The sequence below is a fragment of the Podarcis vaucheri genome, assembly GCF_965113315.1.
Source record: "Podarcis vaucheri genome assembly, chromosome: 12".
Classification (NCBI taxonomy): Eukaryota; Metazoa; Chordata; class Lepidosauria; order Squamata; family Lacertidae; genus Podarcis; species Podarcis vaucheri.
Genome location: NC_138750.1, coordinates 29,371,676 through 29,387,226, shown reverse-complemented (window position 1 = coordinate 29,387,226; position 15,551 = coordinate 29,371,676). Strand labels below are relative to the sequence as shown.

The following is a 15,551-nucleotide window of genomic DNA, read 5'->3' as shown; positions in this document are numbered from 1 at the left end:
CCAGTAGTAACATACTGGAGGTTGTATTTGCTTTATATATGTGAGGCTTTGACAACAGAAATACAAAGGAATATATATATATATATATATATATATATATATATATATATATATATATATATTTGCTTTAATATATATATATATTAGTATTAATAGGCATGGTTTAAATAAGGTATGGTATTTGTGGTCATACTTTAATTGCATTTAAAAAGTGGTAAATACTGAATATCGGAATCTGTCTTGGCTACAATTTCAAAAACCACACCACAACCAAGAAGCATAATTTCAATACACATGTAAGTATTCACAGTGTACATAATCTCAGAAACCAAGACCCTTGTTGGTTTTTTAAAACAAACACCAGACTCCTTATTTTAGGAATGTGAATTCTAGATAAGCAATTTATTTATTAAACTATACAAAACAAGCATTTTGTTACCAAAACAGAAAATATTCACAAACAACAGTACAAAATAGAAAGTGGCACACTTAATTTAATCTTTCTCATATTGTTAAGGAACAATGTATCAACTGGTGTTAAGTCTTCCATGTAATAAGCAAGTTATTAAAAATATACATAGAGCCAATTGTTTTCAAAAGTGGAACTATGCAAAAGAATGCAGTAAAGATTCAGAGAAAGAAATATAGCCCATTTAAAAACCAAAACATGAAAAATATGTGCCCATCACTGAAAGATACATTCATAAATTTTATGTATCTGATCAAAGGCTGGCTCCCTCAATAAGATTGCTAAAATCTTTCAGTACTTGTTCTTCCCAAGTTGTGGTCTTCAATTTTTTCATTAATGTTAATTTCTTTTAAAGAAAACAACTATTTGCCACCACAGCAAAGTCTAACAAAGGCAACCCAACTATGTTATAATTGTCTCACTATGGGACAAGTGTTAGTTCAACTGACTTTGATCAGAATTCAAACTCAGCAATGAGTCAATAAATGAACCAAGTACAGTTTGTGTGTGTGTGTAATGAAATGTTTCTATTTTGTAATTTAAATAGTAGATAACATTCATCCAGTCACAGAAGCAACCTCCCTAAAACGCTTAGCAAATCTTTTTGAAGCCTAGTTTTCAGTTGTCCCACAAGAATGTTTCAGTACTGATAAAATGTAATTATCTAACAAAGCAAAAGTAGCTTTTATATTCCAGAGCTGGTTTGAAATGTGAAAGTGAGCAACACAGTGTTATTTCAGAATGGAAACTGCCAGTCACTAATTCTGTTATACAAGTCTAAAGGTCCCAGGCATTATAAACCTCATGGTTATGTGATAATTTTTCCAGGTCCAAGATCATAGTAGGCATTTTGAGCAAGCTGGGACAAAGTTAAAGAGAATATCGCCACCATACTTTACAGATTGTGCAGTTTAAATACTTGTATCATAAGGCCAGAGTGGGAAAAAAGTCAATTTTATGAGATTTAAAATATTCCAAATCAGTATTCCATATAGGTAGGATTATACAAATCACCCTTTCATGGCTTATAAAAGTGCAAGTTGCCTTTGAAGGCAAACTATATTTATGAAGAACTGTTTTTGATCAAAATGCCTGTCTGTCTTTGATTTTGTCCATACTTAAGTATGCCTGAAAGTTCTGTAGCTGTCCACTCCAGCTGTACTTTGGATCATATATAAATATAACTGCACATCTACAGAAAATCTCTTCTTGTATCAGGATGTATGCATGGAGGAAATATGAAAACCGTCATATATCCTATTTCAAAGTTACTTTGAGCCACAAGCCTGATTGCTAACTGAAGTTTGTAGATATATGTTATTTTAACCTTTCTGGCAGTTTGTGGTGTAATTCTAGAACAAGATTACTTAAATGTGCAAAAAACCCCAAAACATTTTCATTAAAACAAAAGTATCAACTACTGTTCCAAAACTACATCACTGTAAACATTTTTTAAAAACATAATATTGTATTATGGCATTTTAAATAGTCATAGGAAGAAGTTTAGCTCACTTTAATTTACAATGGCTATATATTCCTGTATAAAAGTTATTCTCTTCTGCCTATACTAGATAAAATATTAAAAGCCAGTAAAATATGGTGAAAACTGTAGATGCTTCGCTTGTAAAAGGTCAAGTATAATACTGTTATAATAAGTAAAATCAGTGATTAAACAAAATATAGGCCCACAAGTTTTTAAATTTCATTCTGTTGAGGGGGAAAAAGATTTTTTTGAAACTGTCTAGTTCAGTTAGATAAAAGCTGATTTTGGTTAGAGAATTTAGATTTCTAGAAATTAAGAGAAGACAATCCATTTGAATTGATGGTACAATTTCTGACGATACCCATTGAAATCAATGGAACTTACTTAAGTTTGATCTAACTAATATTCTTACTTTATATCCAGCCCTTATGTTCACAAGGTTTTCAGCTGCTTGTGACTTAAAGCATAAAGCTAATAAAGCACAAGAGAACAAAATTATATACTACTAGGCAGTTCTGAGTTGAAATGTACTTCAGCTGAAATTTAATACTAACTAGAGAGGATGGGAGGACACATAGATACAGCTATTGTTACACTTGGAGATTACACCTTGGGGCCAGATTCCAGAAACAAACACAAGGCACTCCAGCTTACACTGTGGTGTGCCATTGATTCCTCCCTTCTCCCCACTTTCACATCCAACCAACAATCTCCAAAAAGTCCATCTGAATCTAGTTTTGGGGGGAGTGCAGAAGTGGGAGGCTTCACAACATACCCCCATGAACAGAAACACCTTTCACAGAAGCCCATGGAAATGGCCTTGAAGTCTGTAACAAGATCATTTTAAAAAATCATTGTACCAATATCAGGTTTGTCATTTTATACTTTCAGGTAAACAAAAACAAATACTAATTTGCCCCTCCAAAATATTTAATGGGTACATCTGTTCCAACACAGCCCACTACCCATATAAACAAGGCTCACCATTTTAATGAGATGCAACTCATAAGACTGGCTTAATGCAAGAAATGAGTGATGATATAAACAGCTAATCTACTGCCATACTTTAATTGAAATATTAAAGCTTCTGAAACCTTCAAGATGCATGATTCTGTTCAAACCTAAAAACTCAGTAGAAACTGGAAACCAGTGTTTCTTGTGTTGATTTGCAGGCTCTGAATAGGGAAGGAAAGTTTGTCGCTTTATGAATTCACCTGTCATGTAAAAAAGCTGCCCTGTGCTGATGTTTGAAATGGACATGAAATGGGAAGAATTAGGGTCACACCATCCTGCTTCATGCTTGCTTGTGCACTGCATTTCAAACTTACGTAGAGATGTACATGCACAATATACTGATCTGTGTACCACCACAATCAAGGTGTACAGATAGGACAATACAAGAATTGAGCTCCATGTACTTAAGTCCGCATACACATGTGGCATTCAATAGGTGAATAGCAGCTGGGTCAAACACACCAGGGGGCAGCTCAGCACAAATCTTGGATCTTTGCATGTGTTTTAAATACAAGAATAGGGCTAGTGTGCCTAAAAAGATACAAAGCTTCATTTCCGCCTCTATGGATCAGATATACACACTATATTTTGAAAAATGTTTGTTGCAGGTGACTTCAGAAACCAGAAAACATAGATTTCAATGTTTCAAACTTAACACAATGACCTCTATCCAGAATTCTGATTTATTTCCAAATATGTTTTATTCATCACAAGCTACTGCATTGAGTGGACTCCTAAAATTGCTTTGATGAATATAAAAAAAGCATCATCCTCTTGTAGTAAAATGGCACATATATTCTGGATTGCAACCCATTGTTCACCAAAAACATGTAACTGAAGCTTGCACAAGCAGCACAACCCATATTTAAAAAATTTCCCTGGTACAGGTTCATCATGTATTAGATTTTCAGTACAAACTTTATTGTAGTACCATTACAAATGTCAATCCTCAAATTAAGAATCTCAAAGACTGTGACATCATTATTATAAAATACTTCGAATTGTCTACCCTATTCTTTTTAAACACTGCAATCCTTAAAATTTGCAATTTAGACATTATTTTCAACTAAGAAAATCTTTAAAGATATCTCAAAAGATTTTTTTTTAAAGGGGTATCAGGGCTATAGTACTAGCAACTGAATCTCTTTCATACTGACAAATTAGTCAGGTGCTCCTTAGTCTGCTGACAAAGTTATGCTGATGGTAGGTGGTCGTTGCTGATTTGGCTGTTTGCTTGAAATAGGAAATTCCATTCTGTCGGCTCCAAAAATCAGATTCTCCTCTTGCAGACTACAGACTGAAAATCTGTTTGCTTCTGTGCCACTGTGGTGATTATTTGGAACTACACCACCACTGACCTGCTCAAAGGATTTGCTAAAAAGAGTAGTGCTAGTTCTAGCCAAACTATGACTGCCTGGCTTAGGCAGAGATTGGCTGCTAGTCAGGGTCAGTCTCTTTAAAGACAGAAGCTCTAAATTCTCACTCATTGCTCGCTGGTTTTGTTTACGAGACAGATGATCTTTGTAGGCTTCACCAACAGTTTCTTTTTCCTTTCCTCCAACCTTGCTTCCTCCAGACCTCCGCTGACTCTTGCTTAGCTGAGTCTTGTTACTGCTGTTGCTGCTGAAAGCAGAATGATTTGTGGTAGAAGGAGCCCTAGAGTAAAAACCCTCATCAACTTCAGACACTTCAATCAGTTCTTCTTCTGGAATGCCTAGTTCATTACCTGCATAGAAAAAGATGACAATTAACATATGAATTTACTCAACTATGTTTTGCAAGTGATTGCATCCAGTACTGTTAAGATTTTGGCATTTCTTAGCACAAAGCAAAAGATTAAGAAGAAGATAGGAAACTTACCAATCATCTCAAATTGACAAAAAGTGTACAGTAGAATTTATATCAGAATAGTAAAGTAAATTTATTAGAAGCATGCTTATAATCTCATTTTGTAGCAATTTTAAAAAGCACTCATTATTCATGCAAAAGATTAGAAAGATGTTAGATATATTACAGAAAGATATTTATTCCAAATATGTGCAAAGGCATCTACATACTATCTGCATAGCGAATCAATCATGGCGCTAGGTAATCAGGGCACCATAAAAGCCAATATGGCATCACCTGCAGGTTCTCAAATTTTAGCAAACCCAACAGTGCTTATATTTCAAGGACTGAAAGGTCACATTCTGCAGTACAAAGTTGTTTAATGAGAAGTCTAGAAACCTTACACACTGGAGTATTAGCTCTCATGGCTGCAAAGATTTAAAATGATAAAAATAAAAAAAATAGGATGAACTGACATGGTTTATGTACATTTCGAAGAAAATTTTCCTTAAGTGACTTTGTATAGCTAAAAGATTAGTACTGATCTAAAAATAACTCAATTGCCCGCCAATTTGAAGTCTCTCAGTGTGGTTTCCCAAGCTAAAACCTAAGAACTACCAGCATGCTAACAATGTATTCAGCACAAAGATCCTTTCTATGTGCAAAGCATGCACTTGTGTTTTATTCAAGGTAACATGCAAATATATTTATTGTATACTGTAATCTTCCAAACATGCAGCAGTGACCCTTTCAATCGATACCTTCTGAGTGTAGCTACAAAGTGCTCTGCTAAAACTGCACTCTGCCAGGTGAGCTTATTCCATCCTCCATAATTTTTCTTACAGATTTTTGCCTCCTGATCTCTGGCATGCCTTTGCTGTCAACTCTAGGATCTGTAGGTGCTTCCTGCACACCCTGTATATGCTGAGCATCATTCTCTGTTGGTGCTCTGCTTTTTTCCCCATTCCCGGTTCTCTCTCCAGTCACATTTGTAACACTAATCTCGGGTATGACAAAGTTGCCCGATTCAGTAGTGTCATTAGCATTATCTGGTTGTTCTAGAATTAAAAAATGGATAAGACAAAACAAAAAAAATGGCTGAAACAAAAACATGGAGACAAAAGGAAAAAAAAGACAAATCTGACAAAACTAGAAGGCTGAATGTTATGAAGTCAGATGTTTTGCTTACTGTCCTATTATTTAGCAATATTAGTAGGAAGGGCATACATTATTTCTGAGAGTAAAGTGATTCTGCTGTCACTAGAACATTTAAAAATGAAATTCTAGACATTTCAATTATAGCCCATGTCTTACCTGTCAGCTGCTGCTACTGTAGTAAATACGTAAATAAATACATTCACTCTAAAGTTATCATGTAAAAGTAAACTATAATAAATCCAGAAACAGCATAATAAAGTAAATTCCTTGTAGGTTTCACCCTAATATATTGGAAATTATCTGACTCACAGAGTTGTATTGTAATCAACATTATTTCTGTATTAATTTTACACTACATAAAATTGACATTTATCCTACATATGAAGATTCACTATGCTAAATGTTTTTACAGAAAATATTTTGAACCTTTCTGAAGCCAGGCAAATGGGACATCTCCCCTTTGTCTCCCTCTGGGCTTCAGCATATGGGCCATCCCGTTGTGGACTGATCCCTATTTGAGCCCTGTTTCTTTGGGTAGGTACATGAGCATTTAGACTGTATAAAAGATCATAAAAAGGCTGTGAATCTTCCCCAAATTAGTAAAATAATTTCTAACATTTGTATCACACCTTTATTATGAAACACTCAGGGCAGCTTAAGAAAACGATAAATAATGTTACAAAGAAAACTATAAAACATCAGTAAAAAATGAATCCTAAAAATTGCCAATCAGTGATATTTCAGCCAAATATTACAAGTCCTTTGTGTTGTGGATCTTCACGCTGCCAACCTCGATTTGTTATAGGAAGAATATGGTATTAAACTGAGGAAGAAACAGTTAGTTGCACTGCTGTCATGATTGCCTTAATCTATGAAGGCTTCCTTATGCACATTTAACACTTGATCTGCACAACTTCTATCACACATTTTGGAAGTTTTCTGTTGCCATTTACATCACTTCTAAGGGGAAAGCAGTAACAAATACCAGCACCATAGTACACTTGTAGCGCAACTGAAATGTTGAACTTTACTATATTAGCATGCAAAACTTACTGGCCCTTTGTGTTGCTGAGCAACTTAAAATAACTAAGAGGTTCTGCTGGTTGTTGGACAGACAAAAACTAAAGAGTTTTTAAAAAGTGTTGAATGATTATTGGGGGCCAACGCGACTAGTAGAATCAGCTTCATTAAAAGGAAAAAAATGAGGGCAATAGATTCAACCAAATTTGGAACAAAACAGGGCCTGAATATCTAAAGGTCATAAGGAGGTCATGAGCTTTGTAACAAAATGGAATGCTCAGTCTAAATGGAAAATGAACAGACTACAAAAATACATAGACACTGTCCAATCAGATTTTGAAAGTTCAATCAGTGGAAGGGAGATGGGCAGCACTGGAAAAAGCTGCATCATCAACTGCATTTTTACAAGTTAAGCACCCTGAAAACCATATAGAAAAACAGAGGCTTAACACATCTTTGCAACATTAGTCACAGTATTCAGTAATTCATAGGGTTTTTTTACTTTAATAGCACATTTAAAAAGCTGAACCGGCACACTAAAGAAAAGAAACACAGAATTACATTTTGACCTTCTACAGCATTTTGACTCTGATTAACAGGAATCTTAATCTCAAAGATTCAGATAGCTGGCTATCACCCTATTGCACTAAGTCATACTCAGACCCAGTGAAGTCCATTATTTCAATGAGTCTACTCTCTAAATCGCCCATAATGTATTTACAGTCTCAGAATATATTTTTCCTTTTTTAAAATCAAGCAGTTAGAACAATAAATATAAAAGAAAGACACTGTATTTTTATGTTAGAGTTGTACAGATGATTTCTGTTTTAAAGAATACTATTACAAGTCAATACTTGCACAATACTATTTAAAGAATACTATTACAAGGTGCTGGAGGAGACTCTTGAGAGTCCCATGGACTGCAAGAAGATCAAACGTATCCATTCTTAAGGAAATCAGCCCTGAGTGCTCACTGGAAGGACAGATCGTGAAGCTGAGGCTCCAATACTTTGGCCACCTCATGAGAAGAGAAGACTCCCTGGAAAAGACCCTGATGTTGGGAAAGATGGAGGGCTCAAGGAGAAGGGGACAACAGAGGATGAGATGATTGGACAGTGTTCTCGAAGCTACAAACATGAGCCTGACCAGGCTGCGGGAGGCAGTGGAAGACAGAAGTGCCTGGCGTGCTCTGGTCCATGGGGTCACGAAGAGTCGGTCACGACTAAACAACAACAACAATTACAAGTCAGCAAGTGTTTTTAGGAAGACAGGATTGAAAATATTGAAGAGCTGGGAGCCAAGCAGTTTTGAGGTCAATTGATTAAAAATAAAAATTATAATCGTTCCATTTTATATCAAATTCAGGGAATCAAGTGCCTATCAGTTTCAAAGCGAAACAGGACAATCAAAAATAAAGGTATGGTTTCTATATACTAGGAGAATCTTATATTAAAATAAATGAAGAATTGTAAAACTCCAAGAGTAACCCAAATGCACACCACTGGAGATTCAAAACTCCCCAAAAATGTTGAGGACAACTGATCTTACATGGGGAGAAAGGGGAGTATAAAAGGAACCAGATGTCTGGCAGATTGTGTGGAACATGGAAGGTAGGGAACGAGAGGACACCATCCTGCTCAAACCCCTAACAGCTCACAATGAAGTGGGATTAGTTTAGGGAAACATGAACTCAAAAGATTTTTAAAAACCCTGCCTCCATGGTACTACATAGGGATGTTTTAGGAAAAACAATACATTTTGCTGCTCATCAGAAATCCTTGCCATATATCTCTAAAATGTTCAGGTTGCAGGCTGGAAGCCCCTTCTCAACAGAGCAGGGAAAGCTGTGGGAAGGAGGGAAAAGAAGCAAAGAACCACAAAAAGGAGTCCTTTTCCTTTGCCCCACTCCTGCAAGGACTAAACAGGACTACTAGGCTCCTGTTCCAGGCTGCTTGCTGTACTTTTAGGGCTGGGGAATATACCCCCAATATTTTGTTCCAAGTCCCAGTTCTTCATTCTTATACAGAACTTGAGATCTTCAAAGCATGCCAATTCAATAAAATTGGCTTGGCTAAAAATTAACCACCTTTTTGGCATCCACATATACACTTTGTGTCATTATACCATCGTTTACGAGAATTGACATCCTATTCTAAGCTTTCATGTTCTATGTTGCTCTCACCAATATCTGATTTGATTTCTCTCAAGCTACTAAGTATGGACGCGGGTGGCGCTGTGGTCTAAACCACAGAGCCTAGGGCTCGCCGATCAGAAGGTCGGTAGTTTGAATGAGCTCCCATTGCTCGGTCCCAGCTCCTGCCCACCAAGCAGTTCAAAAGCACGTCGGGTGCAAGTAAATAAATAGGTACCGCTCCGACGGAAAGGTAAATGGCGTTTCCATGTGCTGCTCTAGTTCGCCAGAAGTAGCTTAGTCATGCTGGCCACATGACCTGGAAGCTGTCTGCGGACAAACGCCGGCTCCATCGGCCTATAGAGCGAGATGAGCGTGCAACCCCAGAGTTGTCCGTGACTGGACCTAACGGTGAGGGGTACCTTTACCTTTATTAAGTAATGGAGCATAGCTTCCCAAGCTCAATGCTCAAGAAATTAAGAACTCACTAGAGCTGTACTTTTCTTATGCAAATTAACTTAATAGGAAATGAGAATAATGCTATTGTTGTAAAATATACATACACACACAGAGAGAGAAGAATCCAAGCCCAAATCTTTAAAATTCTAAAACTGCAACCTGATGAATGACCAACTAAGTTTACCATCTTTGAGTTAAAAATCATGTGATGTGTTCTCTACAGAAACACATGGAACTAAATTCCATGCCTCTACTAACACTGAAAATCTCTCCCACTTAGTGGCATGTTTCCATATAGAGAGTTTATGACATTGATCTGGACCTCTAATAATCTGGGAGTTCCTGTTTTAATGCCCACAGTACATGTTTTGCTAAATCATTTTGCCCCACACCTGTGTGAAGTGGTCAGGTTGCAGCAGTAGGGTTTATGTTCTTCTAGGCAGTTGCAATAGGTTGGTGTAGCAGGCTTAGTGAGACCAAGTAGATGCCACCTACATGCACACTGGTTAATGACACAAAGTAGCAAAGGAGGTAGTTAATTGGAGATGACTGCAATGGAACAGGGAAATGCCTCTTTTCTACTCTGAATCAAAGCTTTGAAGCAAAAAACTGTTTTCCTTTGTGGTGAGAAGGTCAATGCCTGGAAACCCCCAATATTTTCTTCTAGATTATTTTTAAACACAGTTAAGTTATAAAAGTTCTCTTTCAGGAGACAAAGAATCCCCCCCCCCCATTTTACACAATATCATGACATCACCTTCCTGAATTGAAAGCTCACAATTTACTAACGCTTAGGAGTCTGCAGCAACACTTGCATACCTGGCAAATAATTGTCCTTCTTAACAAAGTAACTGTTCATCTTTTATTGGAGTCTGTTGCTTTACTAATACTATCAAGCCTCTTTTTCCTTACTGTTATCTGCTGCAGCAAACACTTGTCCTAACCATTGACTCGTGAACTTCAGCACCTGTATCATCAAGTATGACTCCTGCAGGAAGGCAATATTAAAGAATGGTTTGGTTTCTAAAAAGTGCAAGGTATTTAACTTTTCTGGACTATCAATATATTTAGTTTCATAAAAAGATACAAAATTGTATTAGTTAGAAGGAAGCAGTGCTACGTGTCCTTGGACCATTATTCTGCAAGTTACAGAATTTAGAAATGCTAAGGTTTAAAGAAATGCCTTAAACAAATAAATAAGTGAAATTTGGGCAACACTCCAAATCTTTCTTAACAGTTTCTTAACAAGGAGGAGACAAAACAGAAGCAGCAGCTAGCCAAATCAATAATCAAATGTACTTCTTAGTAGTAGTTAAAAAAAAAAAGCATTCTGCTGCAGTTCATTTAGAAGACAGCAACATCTCTGTATGATCAGATTCATCACAACAGATACCACTAACCTGTACAAATTTAGATTTAAACCATAGGACTGAAGTGAAATACTCCACCGATCTCCAAGATAGTCAGAAAACATCACTGGGACTATTAATAGATCCTCCAGTGACTTTATATCCGTAGATAAAATTGGGAAAAGGTTCCCAGTCCAAAGGTTGTTGAAGTGGTAGGATAAGCTTATTAATCTACTTTTTGATCCATAATGGATATAAATCCATTATGCGAGTGATAAATCCCAGTAAATCGTGATCCTGCCCCTCAATATGTTGTAGATTATAGATGTTGTCTTGTTTTATACTAAGTATGCCTAATTTCTCTCAATAGAATGTGTTGTTTTGTGCAGGATGAAATAAGCCTCAGATCACCCAACTGGGGAGAAGGGTACATTCAAGATCCATTCTAATGATCAAAAGTTGTGATTAAATAATTTCATAGTGACTATCCCATAAACAAATGAAAGTGAAAGGCCTTGTACATGGGGATGCTACTGCTTTGCAACATATTCTTAACACAAAACCTACACGGACACCTTAAGAGCTAAATAACTATAATAAAAGCCACTGATTTGATAAACTTCACTGTTTAAAATAATGAAGTTCTAGTTATCTTAATTTACACAGTTTAATTTACTCTTGGGAATTCAATTATTATTTTGCTTCTTAACGAAATTATATACAGAAGCTTTCAACTTGGGATGAAAATTCCAGTTACGATGAAATTCTAGATAGAGGCAGCTGAGGTGCCCACCCACACTAATTTTGCAGTGTTCATATTAAAATTTAGGAATAATGAATGGTAAACTGAATAAGCATGGAGTACTGATAGAGGAAGTCATAGTATCTCTTTGTATAAAAGAAATTAAATAACACAATTAATTCATCAGCAATTTAATGACATTCTGGAAGCCTTGACTTCTAGAATTTAGTTAATAAATTGTAGTTTCATTAACTGCATTTCTTACCATGCCTTTTCCATCTATGGCCCCGAATAGACATGCTGGTCACTGCATTTCTTGATATTCTAGATGCAGTAGGTGTAATTTCAACCTGAATACATTTTGTACCTTCTTTATTAGATTTTATGGCACCCTGAGGCAATGAAGCTTTTATTGCATTAGCAACCTAAGAAATCAACAAAAAGGTGTGATAAATTTTCAACATTAACACCAGATTTTGAATTAAAGCAACAACATTTCATATGTACCAAGGAAAGCATCACTATAGATATGATGAAAGTCAAAACAAAAAACAGTTTGACTTCCATCTGTTCAATTATTGGCTTTAGAAGATTAGTAAACAATTCAGACTGAGAACACTTGCCTTAAAAGCTGTTGCAGAAGTCCATTTATAATCATGTTTCCCCCTCCTGGCTGTCTTTTAACTATGCACTGTCATTCCAAGTGTACAGAAGTCCTTGTTTCTATTTACTGTGTGCTCTTAAAAATTGAGAGACTATTATGCCTTAGGCTTTGGGTCCCCAATATTGTATCCATGGACACTACAGCACCTCAGTGGTAACCACCAAGGCCCCTTGTCCCTCTCAATTTGCAAATGTTCTTAACATAGTTTTTGGCCCTTTTTGGGTTGATGTAGGAGGTGGTGCTTGCTTTTTGGTCTCTGTATTGTATTTTTGAAGGGGTGTCCAGGTGCTTTTATTGGGAAGGGTTCTGAGCATTACCAGACTGTCTTGTGAAATGAGAATTTTGTGTCGCCAACGACAGTTTTAGATTTCCAAATGTACTCCCAGGCCCAAAGAAATGGAGTTGGGCCGTCCTGTTTTAGAGACAGCTTTGCCCTTGGAAAGCTAGGCAGCCATGGCCAGGAGTGTGTTTGTATAGCTTAGGCCAACTGTACATATTCCTGGAGAATGCATGTCTGCCCTTGATTATGCGTGTCCTAGTTTACATCTAGAGCTTCCAATCAATTTTCAGTCCTAATTTAAAAAGCTACTCTTAAGTTTTTGAACCCTATAAATCCAAGAACCAGGCTATTTAAAGGACAACCTCCTCCTACATAAAGCTACCCATCCACTCGGATCACTGGTGAAGACACTTTGGTATCTCCTGTTGCTATTAGAGGTATGGAGGGTGGTAATGAGGGAGATTGCCTTTACCACAGTAGTTCCAAGGTTATGGAGCTCCCTCTCTGAGGATATCCATCTGACTCCTACTCTGCCTGTGTTTTCAGCAAATACTTGGCCAGACTAGTGTCCAATTTGTTTTCTTCTCCAATATTTTATCTTTTTCTGGAAGGTTTTATTAGCTCATTGCCTATGATTTGCTTTTTAATTGTTGCAGAAGATTGTTTTTAATATTTAGCTTACATTACTTTGTCAAGTTCATATGAGCTGGGAAATCAGGATATAAATGTTTTAAATAAAATGTACAAATGCTATAGAAGAATTTAACACAAGATGCTTACCAACAGTGGTTCTGGATATAACTCCAGTTGTGCTCTATATAAAATATCATCCATTGCTTTACGAGCTAGATCCCATTCTCCATTATAACTAGAAAGTTAGCAGAGACACAAAATCAGAACTGATTATAATGATTATTCATTTCAATATCACAGCCATACATGTTATTCATTATACACTGGTGCCTTGCAAGACAAAAAGAATCCGTTCTGTGATTCTCTTCGTCTAGCGGTTTTTTCGTCTTGCGAAGCAAGCCCATTGACGGATTAGCGGCTTTTAGCGGCTTATCTGCTGATCGGATCAACTGATAAGCGGATTAGCGGCTTAGAAAAAAGGGGGGGAGGAAAAAACCACAGCAGGAACTCGCAAGACATTGTCGAATTGCGAAGCAAGCCCATAGGAAATTCGTTTTGCGAAGCACCTCCAAAATGGAAAACTCTTTCGTCTAGTGAGTTTTCCATCTTGCGAGGCATTCGTCTTGCGGGGCACCACTGTAGATCCATCTGGATGAATCATTTATCATAATAGAAATAAAATGCACAACAATATATTCAATAAATAATAGAAGCTATTTTGAAACACTGATATTTATGATGATATTTTCTAGTCATTAACTCTGTCTGGTGATCCCCAGCCAGCATGGCCAATGGTCAGAGATAATGGAAGGACCCGGAATTGGATAAACCTGGTGTAAAGGAGCACATCTAAAGTGCTGCTTGGTCTGCCACTGCTTCTGGATGCCCAGATGGTAACTTTACTCAAATGTGGCTGGTGCTCCATAAGAACATCAGAATAGCCCTGCTGGATCAGATCAGTGGCCAGTCAGATGCCCATGGGAAGCTCCGCAAGCAGAACCTGAGCAGAACAGTTCCAAGCTGCACCCCTTCCTGGGAAAGACAGTTCTAGGCACACTGACATATGCCTTAAGATTCCTCTAGAATCAATCATTATGTTTTACAGAAAGGTAAGATATAACTTTCAGAAACCAAAATCTTTTGTGACAACACCTGTAGGATCACTGGACTCTGTCATGTAAATGAGCATTATGCGCTATGTACACTGTCCAGCCAGTAACGTACTATTCTTTTTTAAATATAGGACATAACATTTCCTGAACTTACAAAGCATAATAAATCCCAGTTAACATCTGCACCATGAATTCAGAGGAAATTGGAATCCTGCTGTTTACGCCTTTGTATTTCCTTACTTGTTGACGAGGATATCCGCAAACACAGATCCTAAAAGAATATAATTAGTATTAGTATTGTTATTTTAGATTGCTTGATTGTGTGTTAAAAAGAGGAAATATAGTGTGCAGTTGTTATGTTGAAAAGAATCCTGAAATGCATGTTCTTTTTTTAGGTCAAATAAGAGTACATCTAACTAGCCAATTTCATCTTTTCAGAGTTGTCTCCTACAAACCAAAACATTGCTCTTATCTGGTCAAATTTCTATTAAATCAAGTTCAATTAGCAATCCAACTCATAAAAGATTCCAGCAGGATTCTTGAAGAGCTTTGCCTTGGATACAATAGTCTGACAAACCAATTAATTAAACTTAGTGTACATCTGACTGATTCAGGGTGGGGAATTGTTTGGACTCCATGGGGCAGATCCTTATTGGGATCAGTCTTATGGGATAAATGTGACGAGCAGGGTCGCCTACCTCTCAAGAATATGACTTCCCCTACAGGGAGCTCTCTTGCATACCCATTCTTCTTTTACCCTGGCCAGATGTGGAGAGACAGCAATCCTGTTTAGGGCTGGGATCCAAAAGTACTGTTTGAAGCACCTGCCCTCCTCTTTTAGATTACTGTTTTCCATGTACCAAGGAACCTGTGTGTTTCACCTAAGAATGGTGACAAACCTGCATAACAGCTGGCTTATGCATTTCCAGAAATGAAAAATCACCCATTGGAGTTTTAACGTGTACCAAGCTCTACAGACTGGAACAGACACCTTAGGATTACAATTTAAAAATACTATTCTCAGTTCAACCAAGAAAGAAAACTTACCTTGAGCAGATTTGACATAAAGATTGAAGAGAAACTGCAGGCATATAGCTTAAGGCAGCATTGTAACGCAACAAAAGGAATGTCAATACTTCAAACCTATGAACAAATAAAGAATTCTGATTCATTGAAAAAATACACACGGCTTGATACACATTATGAACTG

The 15,551-nt window shown here is 36.9% G+C and overlaps 1 protein-coding gene across 9 annotated transcripts in view; it reads right to left on the bottom strand.

The window, feature by feature from the left end:
- Positions 1-175: 175 nt before the first annotated feature.
- The window catches only part of HYCC1 (hyccin PI4KA lipid kinase complex subunit 1), a 53,142-nt gene continuing 37,766 nt past the window's right edge, over positions 176-15,551 (bottom strand). For 6 of the 9 annotated variants that reach the window (XM_082193957.1, XM_082193954.1, XM_082193956.1 and 3 more), the window contains exons 7-11: positions 15,389-15,484; positions 14,496-14,612; positions 13,377-13,464; positions 11,918-12,077; positions 176-4,692 (exon numbers count right to left, since the gene is read on the bottom strand). In XM_082193957.1, the coding sequence (XP_082050083.1) occupies positions 4,142-4,692; positions 11,918-12,077; positions 13,377-13,464; positions 14,496-14,612; positions 15,389-15,484 (1,012 nt within the window). In that variant the 3' untranslated portion in view covers positions 176-4,141. Of the gene's footprint in view, positions 4,693-5,554; positions 5,852-11,917; positions 12,078-13,376; positions 13,465-14,495; positions 14,613-15,388; positions 15,485-15,551 lie in introns of all 9 variants that reach the window. The other 3 variants (XR_014212649.1, XM_082193961.1, XM_082193960.1) reach the window with 3 other exon arrangements.